The following is a 20,250-nucleotide window of genomic DNA, read 5'->3' as shown; positions in this document are numbered from 1 at the left end:
GTTTTAGGTCCCATGCGAGGAGCACCCAAGCACTCTCCCCCACTAAAGGACTTTAAGAATAAGAACAGTTAAACTAAAAGCCTAATCAACCCTTGCTAACATGTGTTTCTTGCCTTTCCTGGCTTGGCACCAGTCATTGGCCGCTGCACAAACTGAAATAACAGCAAGTAAACTAAGTTTGTAAAAAGATAAGTACAGGAATGGCCATCTTGAAAATCAAATATTTATCAAACTGAGAAAGTGCTGTTGGCCTGCTTCCTTGTGAGCTCAACAACTCCCAGATGTTGGACTAGAAAGGAAAACATATTTTGCCTTGCATGCAAATGCAGCCAGGCTAAAATAATCACTTTAACTTGATATTATCCCTTCTTTAGCATTTACATTTTGTGACTGGTTGATCTTTGTAATACCATAGAGTGCCAGTCAGACTCCCGACGAAGTGCAAAAAAAGAGAAAGAAAAAAAAATGAAAGAATTGTTACATTAATGTGGCCCTTTTTGCCTATATAAAGGTTATTATAAATGTAACAATATTCTGGTCTGCTTTGAACTTAGGCAATTATTTATGCAGATTAAGCAACTGTCTGTCTCTTGTTTGTGTACATGTTTATGGATTAAAGGGACACTAAAGGTTACCAGAAACTCAAGTTAAAGTGGTAGAGCAATGTTCTAGAACGTCTAAGGCGTCAATATAATCGTGAACAGAGCTTTAGTAACCGAGAAATTGAGGTAAATGCATGACACGATTTGAGACCCCCCAGCGACATTCCGGTACTAGCCCGATGACGAAAGCACTCCTCATAATTTGTGTTACTAATACTCTACTCGTACTAAAAATATCATTTCATTCGATTATAAGACGAAAAAAAATGCTACTTGTCTACGTCTATTCGATTCTAAGAAAAAATAACATTTTGACGTTACCCTTCAGTAATATGGCTGTTCGAAAGGTTTCGTTTTCGCGCGACTCTGCGCCGCGCACGCTTTGGAGTTTCAGTAGTTTCGTTATCGCGTCGTGCTGTGAGGGTTCTGCTGGCTCGCGAAACTTTCATTTGGAACAAGCAGCGAGAATGCCACGTCCATGTGATGTCGTGGGAAGCCCTCGTTGCTTTCCCGCTCCGGAGAGCCGGTGTCAAGGCCGCCGTCGTAGTACGCAACGACGCCGGCAGCGCGAGCCCTCAGCAGCAGGTCGCATTCGTCGGTGCTCAAATCGCTGAAGTTGAGCCCACCCTCGCGAGCCAATCTGTCGGTGTCAGGGTCCATTGCGACAAGCGTCGAAGTTTGCGTCATAGAATGAAATACCAGCTTATGGGCGTCTTGCGCTGGAGTTTGAGGTATAGTAGCAGCGCCTGGTGGCGGCGCGGGAAACGACATCTGGGTCGTGCCAGCTTGGGTCGTATTGAGCCCTGGCTGTGGCAAAGCACGTTTCTAGGCCGAGTTTTGCGTCGATTCGCACTTTTTTCTGCCCTCTTGCGAGTGTGAAAAGGCTCGTCACTTCTCACAGACCACGCCGACCACGCTGCGAGCTCGCCGCAGCCAATAGTTTAACGAAAACGGACTCTCCGTGTGCCGTGGGACGTAATGCTGGGAGCAGAAGGAATCGGTGATGCCGATCCGGAGAGACCTAGCCCAGCCTCGAAAAGGCATCACCGTCATTACTTCTGCGTCGTGGGCTGCCATGAACAAGAACGCCTGAATCCCAACATCAGATTCTACCGTTTTCCTTCAAGGCCTCAGGAAGTGGAGCGTCGGGCGCGCTGCATAGCTGCAGTTCGTCGCGCTGAGTAAGCGAAACTTCGTGCCATGCTGACTGCTTCGCCTGTCTTTAAGCTTGCTTGATTATCTGCGTTCGAAATTTCGGTCTTTTGCACCTACAGTACCGACAGCAGACCGACATAGCAGCAGGCATGGCTGGTAATTCACGATTCGAGACCCGGCCACAGCGACAATTAACAATTCGACCGATGCGAAGTGGTGAAGTGTGTGCAAATGAGCACAAATGGTCGGGCTCATTCGATGACAATTCACTACTACTCTACGAGCAGCACAGGTTAAGAGTTAAATGCGCTCATCCTTGATCGCAAGCCAGCACGTTGAGGCAGCGCAGCAGGGCAATATTGATTGCAGCACATCGATGTTCGAGCGCTGTCATTAAAAGCTAGATCAAGCGAGCAGCGCACGAGCTCGCGCTGCAGCGCGATTCGCACGTACGTGCGAGCTCACATGCATTGCATCAGTTTAGTGGCATGCAGTCAACAACGATTGCAGGAGGCCCGCCGTTTGGCGGCATGTCGAAAGACCGCTGCCATCGCGGCGCGTACGATCGTGCGCTCGAGCAGTTTGTACATCGCGGCGCGTACCGTCATGTGCTCGAGCAGTTCCGTACACATGATGTCTGCTTATCGCTGCTGTGGATTCATTTATAGCACGCATTTCCTTGCGTTTGCGCGCCTGAATCTAGCAGGTAGCGTGCAAACCTTACCTGTAGTTCCACTTCGTACGCGACTCGCTTCACTTGAGATTGACACCGTGCTAAAACTTCGCCGCCTAATTCTTGAACGGCGTACACGTATTCGGCACTGCATAATTTCTTGCCTTTACGCAGCGTGCCACTCCTGAAAAAATCTTCGGCGCCCGATATACGCAGCAGGCCGTGCTACAACACAAACGAAAGTGGCGGGTCCATATTGTAAACGTGCTTTCCGAAGCAGACGACCGAGCTTGGTACGACCCATTTTAGGACAGAGGGTGCTTTTTAGCACCTTTCTCGCAGCGTCCCCTGGGCAATGCAAGAGCCCCATGGTCGCGCGTTTCTCCTTCCGCTAGCCACCATACTCCCGCTTTCGCTCTGCTGTCGGCTCTGTCTTGGCTCTGTTTCTGGCCGCGCGTTTGCATTTTGCGCAGAAAAGCTGTAGCGCCGTCTGCGGACGCCGTCCTACTCACCGATGGCGCAACGTCAATATGAGACCATGATGTCAGTACTCCTCGATCGGAGGGCGGGCGATTTGAACTGCGCTAGAGGTACGCGGACGCTTCAGAACGCATTTTCTCTTAAAATAAGCCTCTCCTTGGCATGAAACAAGCATTTCGAGGTTTCTGTGATGGTATTTCAACAGTCCACATTGACTTAATAGTGACCTTTAGTGTCCCTTTAAAGAACATACATGTGTATCCATATACGCTGCAGCAAACTAAATTTGGAAAAAGGTACTGTGAATACTGCAACATACAAAAAATAAGATGCCCCTACACCACTATTAGAATGGAATGCATGCTTGAAGATTCACCCAGTACAGCCATCAGCAAAGGCATGTGAATAAAGCGCATAGCCTGAATATGTTGCCAGGCCTGCAGTGAATGGGGCGCTTGTAACCCTACCTGCACGGTGCATCAAAACTACACAGGGAATGTCATGCATAGGCTAGTATCAAAAGAGGCCAGCAACAATTTCCATGAAAGGTGTGCAACGTTTCTACCATCGAAGCTTTAGCTTGGAGCTAACTTTGATATCCCCATTCAAATGCAAGTTATTACAGAAATATTCTTACGAAGCAACCGCTGGAGCAATTTGAATGTAATCTGTTGCATCTGACAGACAAAATTACACTATAGTGACTCTATGAAGCAAAATTTTGATTTAAGGCCTGGACGTCTTTGCAAGAATTCAAGAAAATTGTAAAAAGAAAACAAGAAAACTGAAGCATGAAGTTCACAATTACGCGACTCTTCACCAAAAGACATTGCAGTTTTGTAAACTGCATTTGTTAGATGCATCTAAAGCAGACAAATTTCATTCATGAATTTACCGCTTATGTGAAAGTGTCACAATGTTTACGAGCATTTTGCAAGAGTCATTCTCACAATTTAGTGGTATATTTCAAACCAGTGCACAGCGCATCAATTTTAACATTATTTGCTACTGAGTTACACGATTTTTGCAATCTTTTACAATTAAAGAAAGATGTCTGCCTAAATAAAAAGTGTTTCCCACATTCCCACTAGATTTTTAATTCTTTTTTTTTTTAATGCAACAGACCTCACCCAAATCGGCGCAGTGGTTGTCAAAAAAAGCGATTTTTACATTTTCATGTATATAGATAAGAGCTCCCGAGCTGAAGCTTCATCTTAAAGGGCATTACCCCATGAATCTTTTCTAACAAAGCCTTTGATTGCACCTTGTACAAATAGAATCACTGTCAATCAAATACTACTACTGCCATGACCTCGTGGCCTTCCCCTACTCTCTGTCATTCTTATTGCACTCGAAGTGGTGCCATGGTGTCTCTGAAAATGGCCTCAGTGCTCTGTCGTACTTACACTAAAGCTTTGGTATCGGCACAGCCTTTGAAATCTTGTGGTGTGACCATTCGTTACCTTCATCACACTATTTTATCCCAGAAGCCACGGCGTCTGCGCAAAGTTTGTGCCCCCCCCCCCCCTCCCCAAGACAGTGTACACTCGATACAAAGATCTTAGCTCATCACCAGGACCATATTTTAGTCTTTGCTTCTAGTGGAGGCACTGTCGAGTTGCGACGTCCAAAGAAATTCAGCCAATAGTCAATAGTATGAAGCAATATAGACTAAAAGTGGCGACGATTTCATGAAGGACGAAAGAGCAGATGGCCTCCTGAGCAAAATTATAGGTTCCTACTGCTTGTACAGGAATATTACCGAGTGCAGATGTTCGTGACAGTGTTCAGTACTGGCTATGCAGGCTTATTTATGTAATAAAGTACTCTGCAGGAACTTCGCAGTTACAAGCTATGTGACCCAAGTATTTTTGGCAGGTACTGCTTCTGGCAAGCACGCTGCATCCATGCACTTCAATTCTCAGATGCATGCGACAAGCATATCAGTTTGGAGTAGTGACCAGCTACTCGCCGAAGCCTAAGTTGCTCTTGCACAAAATAAACTCAATTTAGCTAACATCTTGCATATACAAAATTCACTGTATTTTACTTAGCACTCACCTGTATCAACTTTTACATTTGCTCTGTTGTAGACCCTGTTTATTTTCAGTTTTTTTATGCCACAGTATACGATAATCAGTTCTTCATTTTGCTCCAATGTTTTTCTAGTGTACAAGTATATTATGAAGGTTTTTCTTGATTTCATTTACTCCTGGCACCTTGCAATAATTATTTGATGTTTAAAGTGAATGTGTGACATAATGGTACTAATTTTGTAATTAAATTGCCACCCTCTCCACTCTCCCCTCTTACCTCCTTATCTAATACTCTCATATGAGGGCCTTTAGGGGTACCTCTGAATAAATTAATCGTGCAAATAAGTCAACTCCCCTGGTAACCAAAATACGCTACAAAGTGGTCTGAACGCAGGTAGTTTTATATCGTAACTCGCCAGACGACCAACGAAAGCTTTCTTTTTCTTTAATGATGTTTAAGAATAGAACGCTCGAAAAACCAGACACAAAAATATCAGCTTCATCGCCCTACGTGCACACGCCATCGCGATGTCACGCGGCAGGGTGGGCCAAGCTTCCTGTCCAAATTCGCGCTGCTCAATCCATGCTGGCGAGTCACCCATGAGCGCCCACGGAGGTCCGAGCCCGCCCCGTCCCGCGCAACGGGGCGCCGTGCGTAAACGCAACACCACCGCAACGCGTGCGGCGCAGACAAGGAAGCCCACCTCCATTGTGTGCGTCTTCCCGCTGGACGTCTGGCCGTAGGCGAATATTGTTCCGTTGTACCCCATGAGCACATCTGCAAAGAGAGAAACAATCGACAAATGGAGGGGACGCGCATTGCATACCACGTCGGCGACATCGCCGCTGCTCCTTTAAACCTGTATACAGAGGAGCAATTACGGGACAACAAAAGGACCATTCGCGAGACACGACAAAAAAAAAAACAAAAGGGTAAAAAAAAAAAAGGAACTCGCGCTCCACCGTTATGTGTACCGCTTCTTGATGACGAGGGTCTAAACGGACGTGAGGGGATAAAGAGGAAGAGAGAAAAATGACAAAGAAAAAAAAAAAACAATGAATGCGTGTCCGGCCAGTGTAGCGTGCCCTCCACTGTCCATCAACCAGCGTGCGCGCGTCTTGAGACCCGAGCTATCACTACCGCCTGTCCCCGCATTCATCTCGCGGAAGACGAAGGAAGAAAGAAAGAAAGCCATGGCAACGGAAATCGTGTAACGGCGCGGACTTGACGAAAAATTCCGGGAGGGAGTCAGGGACCGCATAATAAAAGCCGATCGATTCCCGCGCGTCCTTCAAAATGTGGTCGACTCGGGGTCTCTACATCAAAGGCCATCGTCATTCAAGCATGGCTGAGAGTTTTCTGCGCGCGACGGACGTGCAGACAACAGCCGGCACGATATTGCACTCTTGGGCATTTAATTTTTTTTCGATAAATTCGTATAATGCCAAACATTGCGAAGGTAGTCAAACGATCAGACGCAGTTTAGGATTGTTTAAATTCACGCATATATAGGTTGAGCATTCTTATGTTTTATAGAATTTTTAAAAAATAGCCTGTTGCAGATAACTTAATTCTAGTCATTGAGCTCTCGGAAAGGCGACAATTAATTGCACGAGAAATCGAAACGCACAGTCAACTAATTAACAAAAATATTAAATATCGCTTGAATTGTTTGCTGTACGGTACATATTGCAATTTACGAATTGTAGCCGGTGAGTTTGCAAGGCGTATCCTCTTGGAATGGGTTTCCAGAATGACGCCAGTTTGCAGACATGCGCCATCAAATTTCCCGTAAAAATGCACTGTTGTTCCACTTACCTTTAAAAAAAAAAAAAAAAAAAAAACGCTCTTTTATGGATTTAAGCACAAAAATAACTAAAACGTCCATGCATTTCGTTCCATACTTTGGGAAATAATACCTTAAAACTGGAGTCATCCTGCTCAGCACATCCTAATGAAATGCGAATGGATTCACACGGTGAGAACCGTAGGTAACGTACATCTTCCAAAAACGCTTGCGTTTGAAGTGGACGGAAACGTCAACCGATCAGCATTAAGATAAGCAAGAGACGTTTAGAGTATTGGTGGAAAAACAGCACGGAAGAGATTGATACGACCGGATCTCTGACAGTCGCAGTTAGCAGTTCAAAGTAGATTTTGAAGGGAAAAACAGCAATAAGGAGGCTTATACAATAACGCTAGACAAAAAAAAAAAAGTATAGCATACCTGATTAGAACAAGCAGGCTAGGTGACTATTTGCCACCGGCCCCGTTGCAAAGAGGGTGCCATTAAATCATCGTCACCATCATCATAGGAGAGCAGGCACGTGGCAAATAAACCGTCGCATGCTATCTAATGACAACAAGGCTGCCAGATTCGAGACCCTCGCTACTGTTAATCATGACCACATAAAGCCAGCAGACAATGAAGCCAAGGAAAGCATCGGGGAACTTAACTGTGGTTGAAATTGGAATGTACAAAATAATAAAAATGGAAGTGAACGAAAAGGTAACATGTCGCCGGTGGGAGCCGCACCCACAACCTCCGCATTACGCGAGCGTTGCACTACGAATTGTGCTACGGCTACAGATTTGTCCACTAACTTGGGTATTTATGCTGACTAGATCTAGCTCCTTTTTTTTTTTTTTTTTTTCGATGGCGTCACCTATAACACTTCGGGATAAACTTGACTCTACGTTCACAGCAGACATCACAGAAGGGTGCGGGTTCGGTGCGGCAACCGAGAAATACACTGTCAAGTAATTCGATTACTATTATTATTGTTATTTATTATTCAGCCCCTATGACTCGTGTGTCAACTTGGAGACGAATAACGAACGGCAAAACAATTAAGTTGCCACGCAGCGCAGCGTTCTTACTATAATTACGTTTTGTTCCAAACAGTCTGCTCAGGGTGGAGTCACGTCACGTCTGTATGGCGTCGCTGTTAGTGGACCTGCCGGCAGTATTTGCAGACGCATAGGTCCGCCTGCCGTGCACCAACACACAATTAGGTTAGCTAGCTGGCCCTTGCTAACAGGGCACACCCAGCAGCACAATCTACGATGTAGCGAACGAACACAGCGAGTACACACAGCTGCACGTGCAGCGGCTGCCAGCTCTTTCGCGCACGAAAGAAAAACAAAAGAGCACATCGTACACGGTAACCGCCAAAACGTGCATGGCACCATCGTCGTTCCAATCAAACGTCGTTTCCACGTGCATGCACAAGCATACACCCAGAGATACCGTACAAAATTCACCGCCAAGTAGCTCAAGGCTTATTGCTATGCAACAGAAGGTCGCTGTCGCTTTTGGTCACGACTGCTGAAAACTCGGTGAAGAGTGTCGGCACCCTTTGCAGACGCGGTGCGCCTTTTCACGGCACGCTCACTAACCACACTTCCATGACACTTCCCTCTCACGAGCGAGCGCATGCACCAAGCGGCGAGTAGATGAGAAATCAAAGAACAGCCTGTAAAGACACCGCCCGTTCAAGCACCGAGCCGGGCGAAATAAAAACGCCACCTGGCCCGTGAGCCAGTGGCAAAACGTATCGTTCATCAAGCCGAGACGTAGAGAAAGCGACGCCGTTCGTACATAAACCATGAACGATTACATCGGCTCCTCGTTACGCCGCCACGACAGCTCGGCCAACAACCATTTCTCACCCCTCACAAAGTTGGGGCCGGCCGTGTATCAACAAATGGCTTCGTTCGCCGGCCTCCTTTCTTTTTCTCGCTTGGCTCGAAATTAGCCAAGCGATCGCATGCGCATGGCCGTGGCGCAGAGCCTTGCCCTAAGCTCCCCACCTACTCCTCCGACCAAGAAAGAAGCGACGTCTTTATAAAAAACACGAGGCGAGCTCGTACACGCGATAGCGTTGCGAAAGCTACAGCCGCCTCTCTTTGGAGGCAAGAGCGCTCGGCCTGAAATGCGCCGACGACCAGCGCCAATCAGAGCGTGCAGACGCGCGGCATTTTTCTCTACGCGCGCGGACGCTCGACAGAAAACACAAGGCGCCGCCGCTCGCTCGCACGTGTGCATGCGACCACGATGCAAGTGTGTGTGTGTGTGTGTGTGTGTGTGTGTGTGTGTGTGTGTGTGTGTGTGTGTGTGTGTGTGTGTGAGTGTGTGTGAGAGTGTCAGTGTGTGTGAGAGTGTCAGTGTGTGTGTGTGAGTGAGTGTGTGTGTGTGTGTGTGTGTGTGTGTGTGTGTGTGTGTGTGTGCTGCATCAATGCGTACACATTCACAAGCAAAAGGGGGGCGCACTCGCACACGGTGAGGACGTCGTATGACTACGCGCCGCCGCCGAAAAGCGGATCAGATTAGAGAGCGCAAACACAATGGGGGAAAACGGCGCGCTCCACGAGAGAGGAAAGACGTGTTTTGAAGGCCCGTTTACAGGCACAGCACACGGAGGGTGCAACCAAATGTAGGAGTGAGCATCGTTTCAGCAACTGTCAGTTAATTCACTTCCGCGTAATAAAAGCCGCCGCTTGATACACTGCACTCCGTCGCACGTAGCTACGCCAGCGATGACGATCGCTCCGACTGAAAGCTGCCCAGCGTACAAGGAACGCGATGACTGAAGGATACGGTGAAAGCATGGCCGAAACGATACTCGAGAGAATGCAGCGGACTTCACGTCTGCATGCACGTACGACTGACTGTGTATGCCGCACCCGCGCGTAGCACGGATGTGCACGTATACCGTAACTCGAGACCACGGTTAACACATTCAAGCCGCGGGCATGCCGTACAACCTTAATATTTGGACAAAGCTCGCTTTAAACTGGAATCCGCCACCACGTGACGGACTATCTGCTTCGAGTTCAGAAAGGTGAGAGAGAGAAAAAAACATTTGTGCGCGTGGTACGTTAGTGCACGCATGCTTTGCTTTTTTTTTTTTTTTCATTTCACTCCCTTTCTTTCATTTCTCACTTGGAGTAGCATGCAAGACAAGCCACTAGACTAACTTATTCCACTCAAGTTCAGACCTTCTCAGAGAGAACATGAAATGGTTCACATTCATAAGGACTGCCAGTATCGTTTAGTTATACGTAACTTGTGTCATAATTTGTTTTGTGAGCACGCCGAACAGAGGCCGTCAGCCAATTATAGCACTTCATTCAGCGCCAGCCCCAGGAGCGCAGCTCCGGCACAACGCGCAGCTGGAACCACCGACCTCGCCGCGGGACGCATTACGAAACCCGTGCCGAGGGGAGAGAGACGCGCTCAGGTACGGTACGACCAGACTGATCGGCACGCCCGAACCTTCGTCTGCGGCATGGAGGAAGGTTCCCCCGTGCTGTGTGGCAATGACAATGGGCGCCAAAACGGAGAGCTTCGTTACGGCGAGGGGAGGAGGGCGGAAGGGACACTACGCTCGGGTAAAAAAGAGAGACAGCAGTTCGACATCGCGACGAAGAACCTCTCTCGAGTTGCGAAAGCGGTGAAAGCGGTCTCCGCTTTCGCCGCCTGCCAGCAGCAGCACGTGTTCTGCTAACTGGTGGGCGAACGAGACGGATTCCGGTCGTTAAAAAAGCAGCAACCCGCGCACGCTCTCCTCTCTCATAGTCGCACAGACAGGCTTGGGGCGACCACCACGAGCAGCCACTACTCGTCACGCGAAGCGCCCTGCACAAACTACGTAATCGCGGTTGCGCAAGCAGACGACCTGCCGCCACCACGCCGGCAGAGGAAGGCGGGAACATGGTCCCTTCGCGCATGCTGCACCTTTTGGCTAGCGGACGCGGGAGGGGGGACCGACGGCTCGAAGCCTGGACAAGCGAGCAGGCGCGGTAGGAGAAACTGAACCATCGAGTAACAACAAATCAGCTCAGACAGGTGACGTATTTTCGCAAAGCTCTAATTTCCTTCCTGTGAGGCAAAAACGTTGCATTACTAGTGGAGAAAAGGACAAAACTGTCTCAAATTTCATGCCAAACCGTAGCACCGCTACATCGGTTTGACGTCATGTTTTCACATTGTTTCCTCCTCTCTGAGCATACCATGCTACTATACTGACTCTATAGTGTGCTAGAATAATGGCATTATTCTAGGGGAAAGTCTGAGCGACAAAAAAAAGTGGCAATCGCAAGGACGCCGCTATGTTGCTACCTCTCATTTTTGTAATGCTAAATATAATCAAAATATGACGCAAGAACAAGCATTTACACGTATCACGTACATATGGACAACGTGTAAAGTTTATTTCTAAATTTTAAGGTCTGATGGTTATTTATATAAAAGTTGATGAAAAATTGATGGCACGTGAAAAGACGCGTTTCCTGTTGCCTAAACTAGATGGCGCCACCATACTGAGGTAAAGCTTGGTGGCGCAACCCACCGCCCCGTTCTAAAGGGGATGCTCATAACATCTATCCATCCAGACTCGGAATTGCGTCGATTGCCTGTATCGTCTGAACCGTATCTCCCCGTCTACACCCTTGTGGTTACCGTTTGCAATGTATGGACGCTGTAGGAGGCTTTTCCTCTAGAGTTGGTTATATCAACTCAATTTATCTGAGCTATTCTAACGCTGAAAAAAAGTTATCCAAAATTCCCGGTTGCTTCAGAGTTCAACGTAAACCTCAGTGTGACGTCACGGGAAGCTGGATGCGGGGACTTCAAGGAAACTTCGCTACAATATTTTGCTTCATGCGTTCGCATTTTAGAAGTGCATATGTACAGTATATAATCATGTGCAAAGTAGTTTCCTATTCTCGAAAAACTTTCTCATTTCTTATCATTTGGATTTTAACACAGTTGACCATACCACAGCGCATAAGTACTTAGGAGTGCTCCTTACGCACAATCTTTCATGGTCTAATCACATCACCTCCATTTCAGCTAACGCCTACAGATCATTAGGATTTCTGCGCCGCAACTTAAGAACTGCGCCTTCACCACTAAGAAAGCTAGCCTACATAACTATCGTGCGGCCGCAAATTGAGTATGCCTCTTGTATATGGTGTCCTCATCAAAAACACCTCATCGAACTCCCGGAGAGCATCCAGAATAGAGCGAGCGGTCTCATTCCAAAAAAATTATAGTAACCGATCAAACGTAACCCAAATAAAAGTCGATCTTTCGTTGCAACCACTAACTACTCGCCCTGATATTTCCCTTCTATTATTATTTCATAGGTTCATTCATACAGTTGGCCTATCCTTATCAACCCTGAATAAAACATCCTCGACATCACAAAGACTGAACAATCAGCTCAGCTACACCCGAATTTATGACAATACACACGGTTTTAATTTTTCACCTTTGCCCCGTGCGGTCCGTTTATGGAACGCTCTAGCAGATAACATCGCTTGCCAATCGAAACACAGTGCATTTCGTTCAATAATCGATCAATATGCCGTTTCAACCGCTTAACACGTCTTGTCTTCTTTTAACTTCTTTCCTGCATTTCTCTACACGCTAATAAAGGAATTTCAGCGATCCTAATTTGGCGTATTAATTTTCTATGTTGCGTGAATATTCCTTTCGTTGAACTGATGTTTTTTTTTTCTTTTTTTACCCCGATTCCATACGAATATGTTACCATATTTCCCCCGTTACAATATGCCTTCACGAAGGCCTGTAAGCTACTTGTAAATAAATATAAAGCCAACAAGCAATGAGACCATGGAAAGCATCGGGGAAACTAGCTCTCCTTGAAATTGAGATATAGAAAATAAAGAAAAAAAGAGAAATGGAACTGGACGAAAAAATAACTTATCGCCGGTGGGACTCGAACCCACACCCTTCGCATTACGCGTGCGTCGCACTACCAATTGTGCTACGGCGACGGTTGTTTTTTTTTCTTTCTTTCATGGTATTTATTATAGTAGCATTCAACCCGACATTCACCAGTTCTGCGTAGTCAGAGAGTGAAGGGTTTATGATGGACTCGATCAGTGACTCGATACAACCGGACGGGTACCCTATTTTGGTGAGGTGCTTATCCTTACCACCATTCTAAAGTGTGCTACGGCGACGTTTATCAATCCGTCCACTAAACTTGGGTATTTCATGTTTACTAGATCTAACCCGTGGTAGTGTTAAGCTAGGTTCACATGCTGCGACTGGAACTGGGGAAAAAGAAAGAAAATCGGTGCAGTCGCAATGCGATTTTTATAGGGCAATTTCACACGATTGTGATTTCAACAACGCCGCTGGTGTGACGCCCAGGGTTGCTTGGTGCCAGATTTTGTGGCATACGCCGCATAATTTTTCAAGGGTAATGAAAAAAACCGAAGTTCAGGGCGAAAAAAGTCAAGTTCAGTGCGAGGAGATATGGCGGACGTAAACGGCTGTTTATGGCTGTTCATTCAGCGCTGTGTGCTGCCTCGTGTGCCTTCTAGGCTTTTTTTTTTTTTCACAGGCTTGGGCAACATAGTGTGAGTGATAAAAGGCGCGATTGGACGTGGGCGTGAACGGGAGTGAGTGCCGGTTAACGTGAGCACGAGCGTCAGTAAATGTTGGCTTAGTGTGTGTGGACGTGCGTATCGCCATCAGTGGGTTCCGGTAATCCTCAATGAAAGCGAGTATGAACGCGAGTGAGTGTTGGCGAATGTGTGTGCGGCCCGAGTACGAGGGCGTGAGTGACTGCCAATGAGTGTATAGCCCGAAAAAAACAGTGAGTGAGCTATGACGGAAGATCCCTAACGCACAGATCGTCTGTCTGCGGCGGCGGACGACACACCGTGAGCCTCGCCAAGCCGAGGCCGACTACACACCTCCGTCCAACAACCTCGCCCGAGCCTCTTCGCCGTCCGTTCCAGAGTTCGCGCCGCTCTACGCGCGGGGAGTCCAAGGAGAGAGAGCCAAAAAAGACGCAGACGGCGGCGGGACAGCCGCCGGGGAGCGCGAAGCAGAGAGAGGAGCCAAGGGCGCACCACCCCGTTCCACTCGACATCGATCGTTGAGCCGGCGGCACGGGACGCCCAGGGTCCCGACGGCCTCCGCAGGGTGCGGTTGGAACCCGACGCGCCGGCGGCAGCTGTAGCGGCAGCCCGAACCGGCGGTCGATGCACCAACGCACGTTCCCTCCGCGCCTGAATCCCCTTCTCTACCCAGTATAGCATACCGGGGGGCATGGGACGCCCATCAGCAGACTCGCATGCAGCTGTTCTCTGGTGTGAAGTGCGGACGCAGCCCCGAAAAAAAAAAAAAACAAGAAAAAGGAGGGTCCCGTCAGTGCAAAGCAGACGACACCGCGCCCAAGTGCAGAAGCCGCAATGCAGTGCGAGCCGCAAAGCTGGTACATGCATCAAACAAAAAACCCGCTCGAGTTTTACTCTCCGGCACCCGCTCGCGTCTGCTGCTCGGAAGTCGCCCGCTTGCGCACACGTTAGCGCGCACCTGTACAGCGCTCGCATCTCGGCGCCCGTGTAACGACGACGACAAAACGGGGCCAGCCACTACAGCGCGCGTTGCCCTGACCCCACTGTCACTGCAGACGTGCTCGGGATCTAAGAAAACGAGACAAAACATATAAAATCCATTTAATCACGAAAAACGTACGATGACATCAAAGCGAAGCCATGTGCGCACCGCGCCCAATTTCATTTCAGCCGCTGCACGTTGACCGGAAACTGTGTCGCCATTTACTGAGGGTATATATTTATATATAATGGCTGTTTTCCGTTCTTTGTCTGCTGACGACTACGTTTCGTTTCGGCCTTCTCGCTTCGTGCTTAAAACACGCGCACTGCGCTGAAACGCTTCATTCCAGGCTTCAGTCCTGCCTAATGTGTCCAACCATTCTCGCTCTATTCAACCGAATCGAGGTAATCACTAACAAGGTGACTACGTTTTTTTCCATTATTTTCATTTCAACAAAAAATAAAGGCGTACGTTCGTCGCCGGCAAACCCTGCGAGAATGCCCGCGACGGAAACTGCCAGCTGCGCGAAGCGTACAGCTAGATAGCGCCGACCACGGATGCGCGCGAAACAAAACAAGACGTCAGCGCGCGCGCATACATGTTGTTGTAATCGCACCGCTGGCACGAGTTGTTGGGGTCTCGGTGCTGACGCCCGTTATTGCCAATGGGTCGCAAGCCCCAAGGGTAGCGTTGGCCTGGCGGCCTGGGGCACTGGAAGCATCCGAAGGTCCCGGCAAAGCAAGAGAAGACTGGTAACAGAACAACTTGTTTATTCTAACATAGCAACAGAGCGGCCGGTCAGTTCGACCGAAGTGGAGAGACGGGAGAGCACGTAACTCAACAGTACAAATCGGAGCCTCTCTCCTGGCGTCCGGGGGCAGCTGCTCTTATACTCTCGGCGTCGCGGTCCAAAAGGGAAGGTCACGGGAAGAGCCCACGCGACGGCGGAGCATGAGCCCACGACGGCGCGCACGGTCGAGCCGAGAGACATGGCGAACCGAGTGCAGTGACGCATCGCCAACCCGCCCACACGACGGCGCGCACGGTTGAGCCGAGAGACCTCCTGGCTCCTCATTTGGGGAACTCCGCTCCCCGGCTGCCGCGCTTTGACAAGCGAGGGCACACACACACACACGCACACACGAAGACACGTGGCACTGAAACACGCCTGGACACGCTTGGCGGGGAAGCGTTGCGGCGGCGTCGCACGGGCCAAAATGTCCGCCGCTTTGAACGAAGCCCCGGCGTCCGTTGCATCCGCGCCGGCATTACCGCGCGTTGTAGGCGAAACGTAACAATGTATATATAACGCGCGCGAGCAGCCTTGGAGTGACGGCCCGCAAAGGCGCGCCGTCGAGGCCCTCGCAGCAGGAACGCCGCTGCATCTAAATTGTTTATACGAGCAGGTATTACATGATACACGCGCCTGAACGCTTACCATAAGCGTTCATAGGGTTTATAAGCTTATGCCGTATAAGGTATACCTCAACCAGCTAAACCAATATTGCTTTTAGATATAAAGACTACAAACACTCCCAATGAAGCGAAATGGTGCATGCGGGTCGGATTGTCCACCATAGTGTGCGAGATGCAAGTAGACAAACGTGTTAAGGACAGTTCATTTGTGGGTTCGCTTACGAAATGACCAAGTAATTACAAAAAAGGCCACTGGAAATTAAACGTGTTCTGTGGAACTATAAGAGATAGCACTTCGAGGTGTAATATATATATATATATAGAGCGGCAGAACAGCATTTCCATATATGTGCGTGTGCACAACCACAGAAGCGGTACCTTTCGAAGCGGTCTACGAGAAGAAAACCTCGCTTACAAATGCATCTTCAAAAACAGAATTTTTTGTGAATGGGCGACCGAATAATGTGTACAGCTGGCTTTCTGGCTCCAGCGCCTATTCAGCGTTGGCTGGCATTATCCGCATTATCAAGCAAACTATGCTTCTTCGGGCTCGCGGTTTTGGCTATCGTGCCAACGATAGCCCCGGAGAAAAGTAATAAGCGCGTGACATTATAAAAACTTTGGCGATCACTAATTCGGTACAACGTCACACAATTTCTACGTAGCGTGCTACGAGGAAAGTACCGAGGAAAGCAGGCCGCAGTCCCGCAGATAGTGCACGGCGCCTCAAACCTGTCACGAGGAAAGAAGACGAGGGAATAGCACAGGGAGCACGCGCCGAGCTTTTTCAAAGAGCTAGCTGGCTGCATAGCTTTGGAAGGAGAGAAGAACGCGTGCGATCGTGACCCAATGGTTAGAGCATCGCGGACACTGTTGTGCTCGAAGGCTCGAGGTTCGAATGCACCGTCGGTCACACAATGTTTTTATTAAAGCGAGGCCAGAAAGGAACCTACCTCTGCCTACATACCCGAACAAGGTGCCAAGAATGAGGCAAAGAACGCTTCGCACTTAAAAAAAAAAGAAAAAACCCATCACTGTGCACGCGAGCGGCCGAGGTTATGCGACGACGCAATGACATAGCGGACTATACAACGCGCTACTAAAACCCTGATTTCAGCCCGCCGGCTGCCCACTGAAGTTGCGATTCGTGCAGACAACGGCGCGCGGCTGCAGGACACGACGTCGAGTAAAATCAATCGAACAGAACACTCGCAGTCGCGGTTCGCGAACGTATCGCCGGTCGCGCATTTTACGCATGCATGGATGGGTGTTATGAGCGTCCCCTTTGGAACGGGGCGGTGGGTTGTGCCACCAAGCTCTTGCTACTATACTGCCTAATGTCCTACCTAGGTTAAACAATACAAAAAGAAACACTACGGCGCTGGGTGGTGGTGCGCTGTCAGCGGAGGGGGAACGAAGCGCGCTCGCGGTACTAAACGCAACGACCGTTCGACGCGCTCTGATGCGCGCTCGAACCTGCCAGACCGGCGCCCAACGCGCGGCACGTCGCCGTCGCTCACGCCGTGCAGTCCACAAAATGTCCCCGCGCAGTGCGACTGCCTGCGCATATAGACCGCCAAAATCTACGACCAACCCGCCCTACCGGAGGATGAGATTTCGACATGCACTACGCGTGCACCGCTTCGCTACACAGTCACCGGGGTCACGCGACGGGAACGGCGCTGCACAACTGCGCTTGGAGAAGTGAACGACGACGCACCAAGCAGCAATCGGAAAAGGCAAAACGAAACCGAAAACAAATGTAAGTGAAAAGCCCGAAAATAACGTTCGGGAACGGGCTGCCCAGCGAGCTTAGGAGAGTCCCGCGGTGCTTTCGCCCTCTCCCGCCCTTCCTTCCATCCGTCCGTCCGTCCGTACACACCGCGCGGATTCGATTTCTTCGATCACGATGCGAACGCACGAGCGTGTGTGTCTGCTGGCGTCGACGTTCAGTCAGCTGGGTCGACGGCACGCCACGCAAAGCTGCAGCAGCGAAACCGAACCCACCGCGCGAGGCGGAAGAGGGGACGGACAATGTGGGACGGTGCAAGCGGGGGGGCCTCGAAGAACGCGGCGACTGCTGCTGCTGCTGCCGCACGGTTTGGAAACAAACGTACGCCGCTACGGCTTGCGCACGCTCTGCAATTTCGAACGGGGTGGAGCCCGCCGTGTCTTCCGCGAGGCCCACAGAGCGCATGAAACAACGCGGAAAAAGAAGGGGCAGCCCACCAAGAATGGCCGGCTAACGGATTTCTCGAACTCGGCAGGCGCGCTCAGGAGGGAGAGCCGACGAACGGGACTTGCGCGGCCGAACGCGTTCGAGGGAGACGGCACAACCTACCGCGCCCCTGTGTACTTTCTGGGAATGGCTCTCTTTTTTTCATGGTCGGGCACGCGGCCTCCACGCCCCAACCTTGTTCATCCCTCGGACACGGTCGCTGCTCCTAAAGGTGCCTTCCGGGTTCCCCTTATTACATCTCCCGTACTGCTCGCAGATAGAAATAAAGAAGGAGAGAGAGAGCATATCGCTCTTCGATGGTTACTGAGTGACCGATCAGTCAATATATACGCGACGGCAGATCTGTATTGAGCGATAGGCTAAGCATATGTAGTCACCGCGTTAATTGATCGATGGGTCGCGAAGTGCAGGACAAGAACGTTCGCTGATCGATCGAGATATCCATGCGTGGCACACTATATGAATCGGAAACCGCACGCTGCGCGCTGATGCTTTTTGTTTTTTGAAACGATGCCATCAACATAGCAAAACACGAAGAGGGAAAGAGGATACGAAAGAAACGGATTAACGCACGGCCCGATTGCACGTCCTTCGCTTAGGTGCGCGCCTATACACCGTACACACAAAAAACTGCAACCAGGCGATGGTCTTTTAAAGACTGCCAAATCCTCGGAAAAGGGCTCTCACGGCACATTCAGGCGGGAAAAGAATCCGCAATTACAAGACATTGATTTCCTATACATACACACGCTATATCATCTCCTGCGGAAAACCGCGCGAACGTGAACAGCCCTTTCCAATCCAATTACGCGCGAACCGTGTCGTGATATCTACAAGCCGGTGGTTCCCAACGAAAGCGGCACACGCACGCGGTGTGTAATAGCCGCGAATGCAGATGGTGTGATGCAGAGGCGCGCTCCACTTCGACATCCGATCGCGGCGGCAATTGCGGGACCGCGGGCCTTCTTGTTTTTTTTTCTTCGCGCTGCATGCCGTCATCTATATACAGGGGGCCGCGTCTGCAGAGCTGTGGATGACCATTGTCGGTCGCATGCAGCGGGCTATAGATGCGGGCGGCGGCGGGAGCGCAGTCACGGAGAGTCCATCAGCACGGGACGGAGTCGTTCCTCGATCGCACGAGAGACGACGGCGGCGACGCGGAAGAGAATCGGCGGCGACCGCGTCACACGAACGAGCGAGAAGTGACGGGTGTATACGGTCGTTCGCAAACGTCCACGACGAGCGGTCCGTGCGGAGAACCCCGCATTTAATACGCGTTCGACCAACTCGCGTCTTGCGGAGCCGAATCCTCGCTCGCAAATGACGCTCCCAGAGGCCGTCACGCAAGCGTTCCAGAAACATGGGTGCAGTGGTGCATATACATATACGGCGACTCGTTCCAGAAAGCTTACCAAGAAGAGGCGTCGTTGTTCTCGCCAGTTTACAGTGAAGCTGGATAAGAATGCTGTATGATACCGCTGAGTTTCAGAGATCGGTCTGCTATACTATACACGGCCAGTAAGAGAGCACGGTTCGCGCTTTGCTGGTGGGCCTTTTATCACATGAAAAGAAGTGGTAAGAGCCGCAGTCCTCCATTTTTCCGCGCCGCGTACACCGAACGGCTTGTATATAGTCGGTGTCACGTGGTTCCAGTTCTACAACTTTACATATGGTCAGTGCTCCTCTCAGGTGGCGTTTAGAATTATTACGTACGTACAGCGTTTCCATATGACCGAAGAACTGAAATTCCGGCTAGCTGGTATAGATTCACTGCAGTGTTCTATAGGCGCCAAGCAAGAACACAAAAGAAGAGGAAGGACATGACCGCCGACTGTACCGCCGCTGCATGTCCACCTCTTTACGTTCTTGCTTAGTGGCCCAGACACCCCGACGAATCTACGTAAGAATCGTAAGGGCAGTCCAGAACGCCACCTGGAGGTACTCCCGCTCGGCAAGACTTTCGTTCATATATGCAATAGTACAACACTGTTTCCTCGAGCTCAAACACATGCGCGCACCGAATCCGGGTTTCCAGAAGAGACACGTCTGGGTTTTTTTTTCGCCGCCATCGCGTTTCTGAGAGGTTGAAAGCGAACACATAACCTCTAACGTGTCGGGGCGGTCAGGGCACGCGCGGCGCTGTCGCGGTCAAAAAACGTGCCGCGGCCGGGAAGGCCGACGTTTCCACTCGACGTCCGAATCGATCGGCGCGCGCGGCGTTCGTATAAATGCGCAATGACGTTCGCTGACGAACGAGACGCTA

General features: G+C 49.9%; 1 protein-coding gene and 1 non-coding gene across 2 annotated transcripts in view; both read right to left on the bottom strand.

The window, feature by feature from the left end:
• Positions 1-20,250, bottom strand: part of Khc (kinesin heavy chain) — a 134,414-nt gene that overhangs the window by 43,400 nt on the left and 70,764 nt on the right. Inside the window, exon 3 of the mRNA XM_050187834.2 lies at positions 5,651-5,724. Coding sequence (XP_050043791.1) covers positions 5,651-5,724 — 74 coding nt within the window. The remainder of the gene's footprint in view (positions 1-5,650; positions 5,725-20,250) is intronic.
• On the bottom strand, positions 12,681-12,753 carry TRNAT-CGU (transfer RNA threonine (anticodon CGU)). The gene has a single exon. It is a non-coding gene; the product is annotated as a tRNA-Thr (tRNA).

Source organism: Dermacentor andersoni, chromosome 2 (genome assembly GCF_023375885.2).
Source record: "Dermacentor andersoni chromosome 2, qqDerAnde1_hic_scaffold, whole genome shotgun sequence".
Lineage (NCBI taxonomy): Eukaryota > Metazoa > Arthropoda > Arachnida > Ixodida > Ixodidae > Dermacentor > Dermacentor andersoni.
Note: the sequence above shows the minus strand (reverse complement) of the source record. Positions and strands in the feature narration are given on the sequence as shown.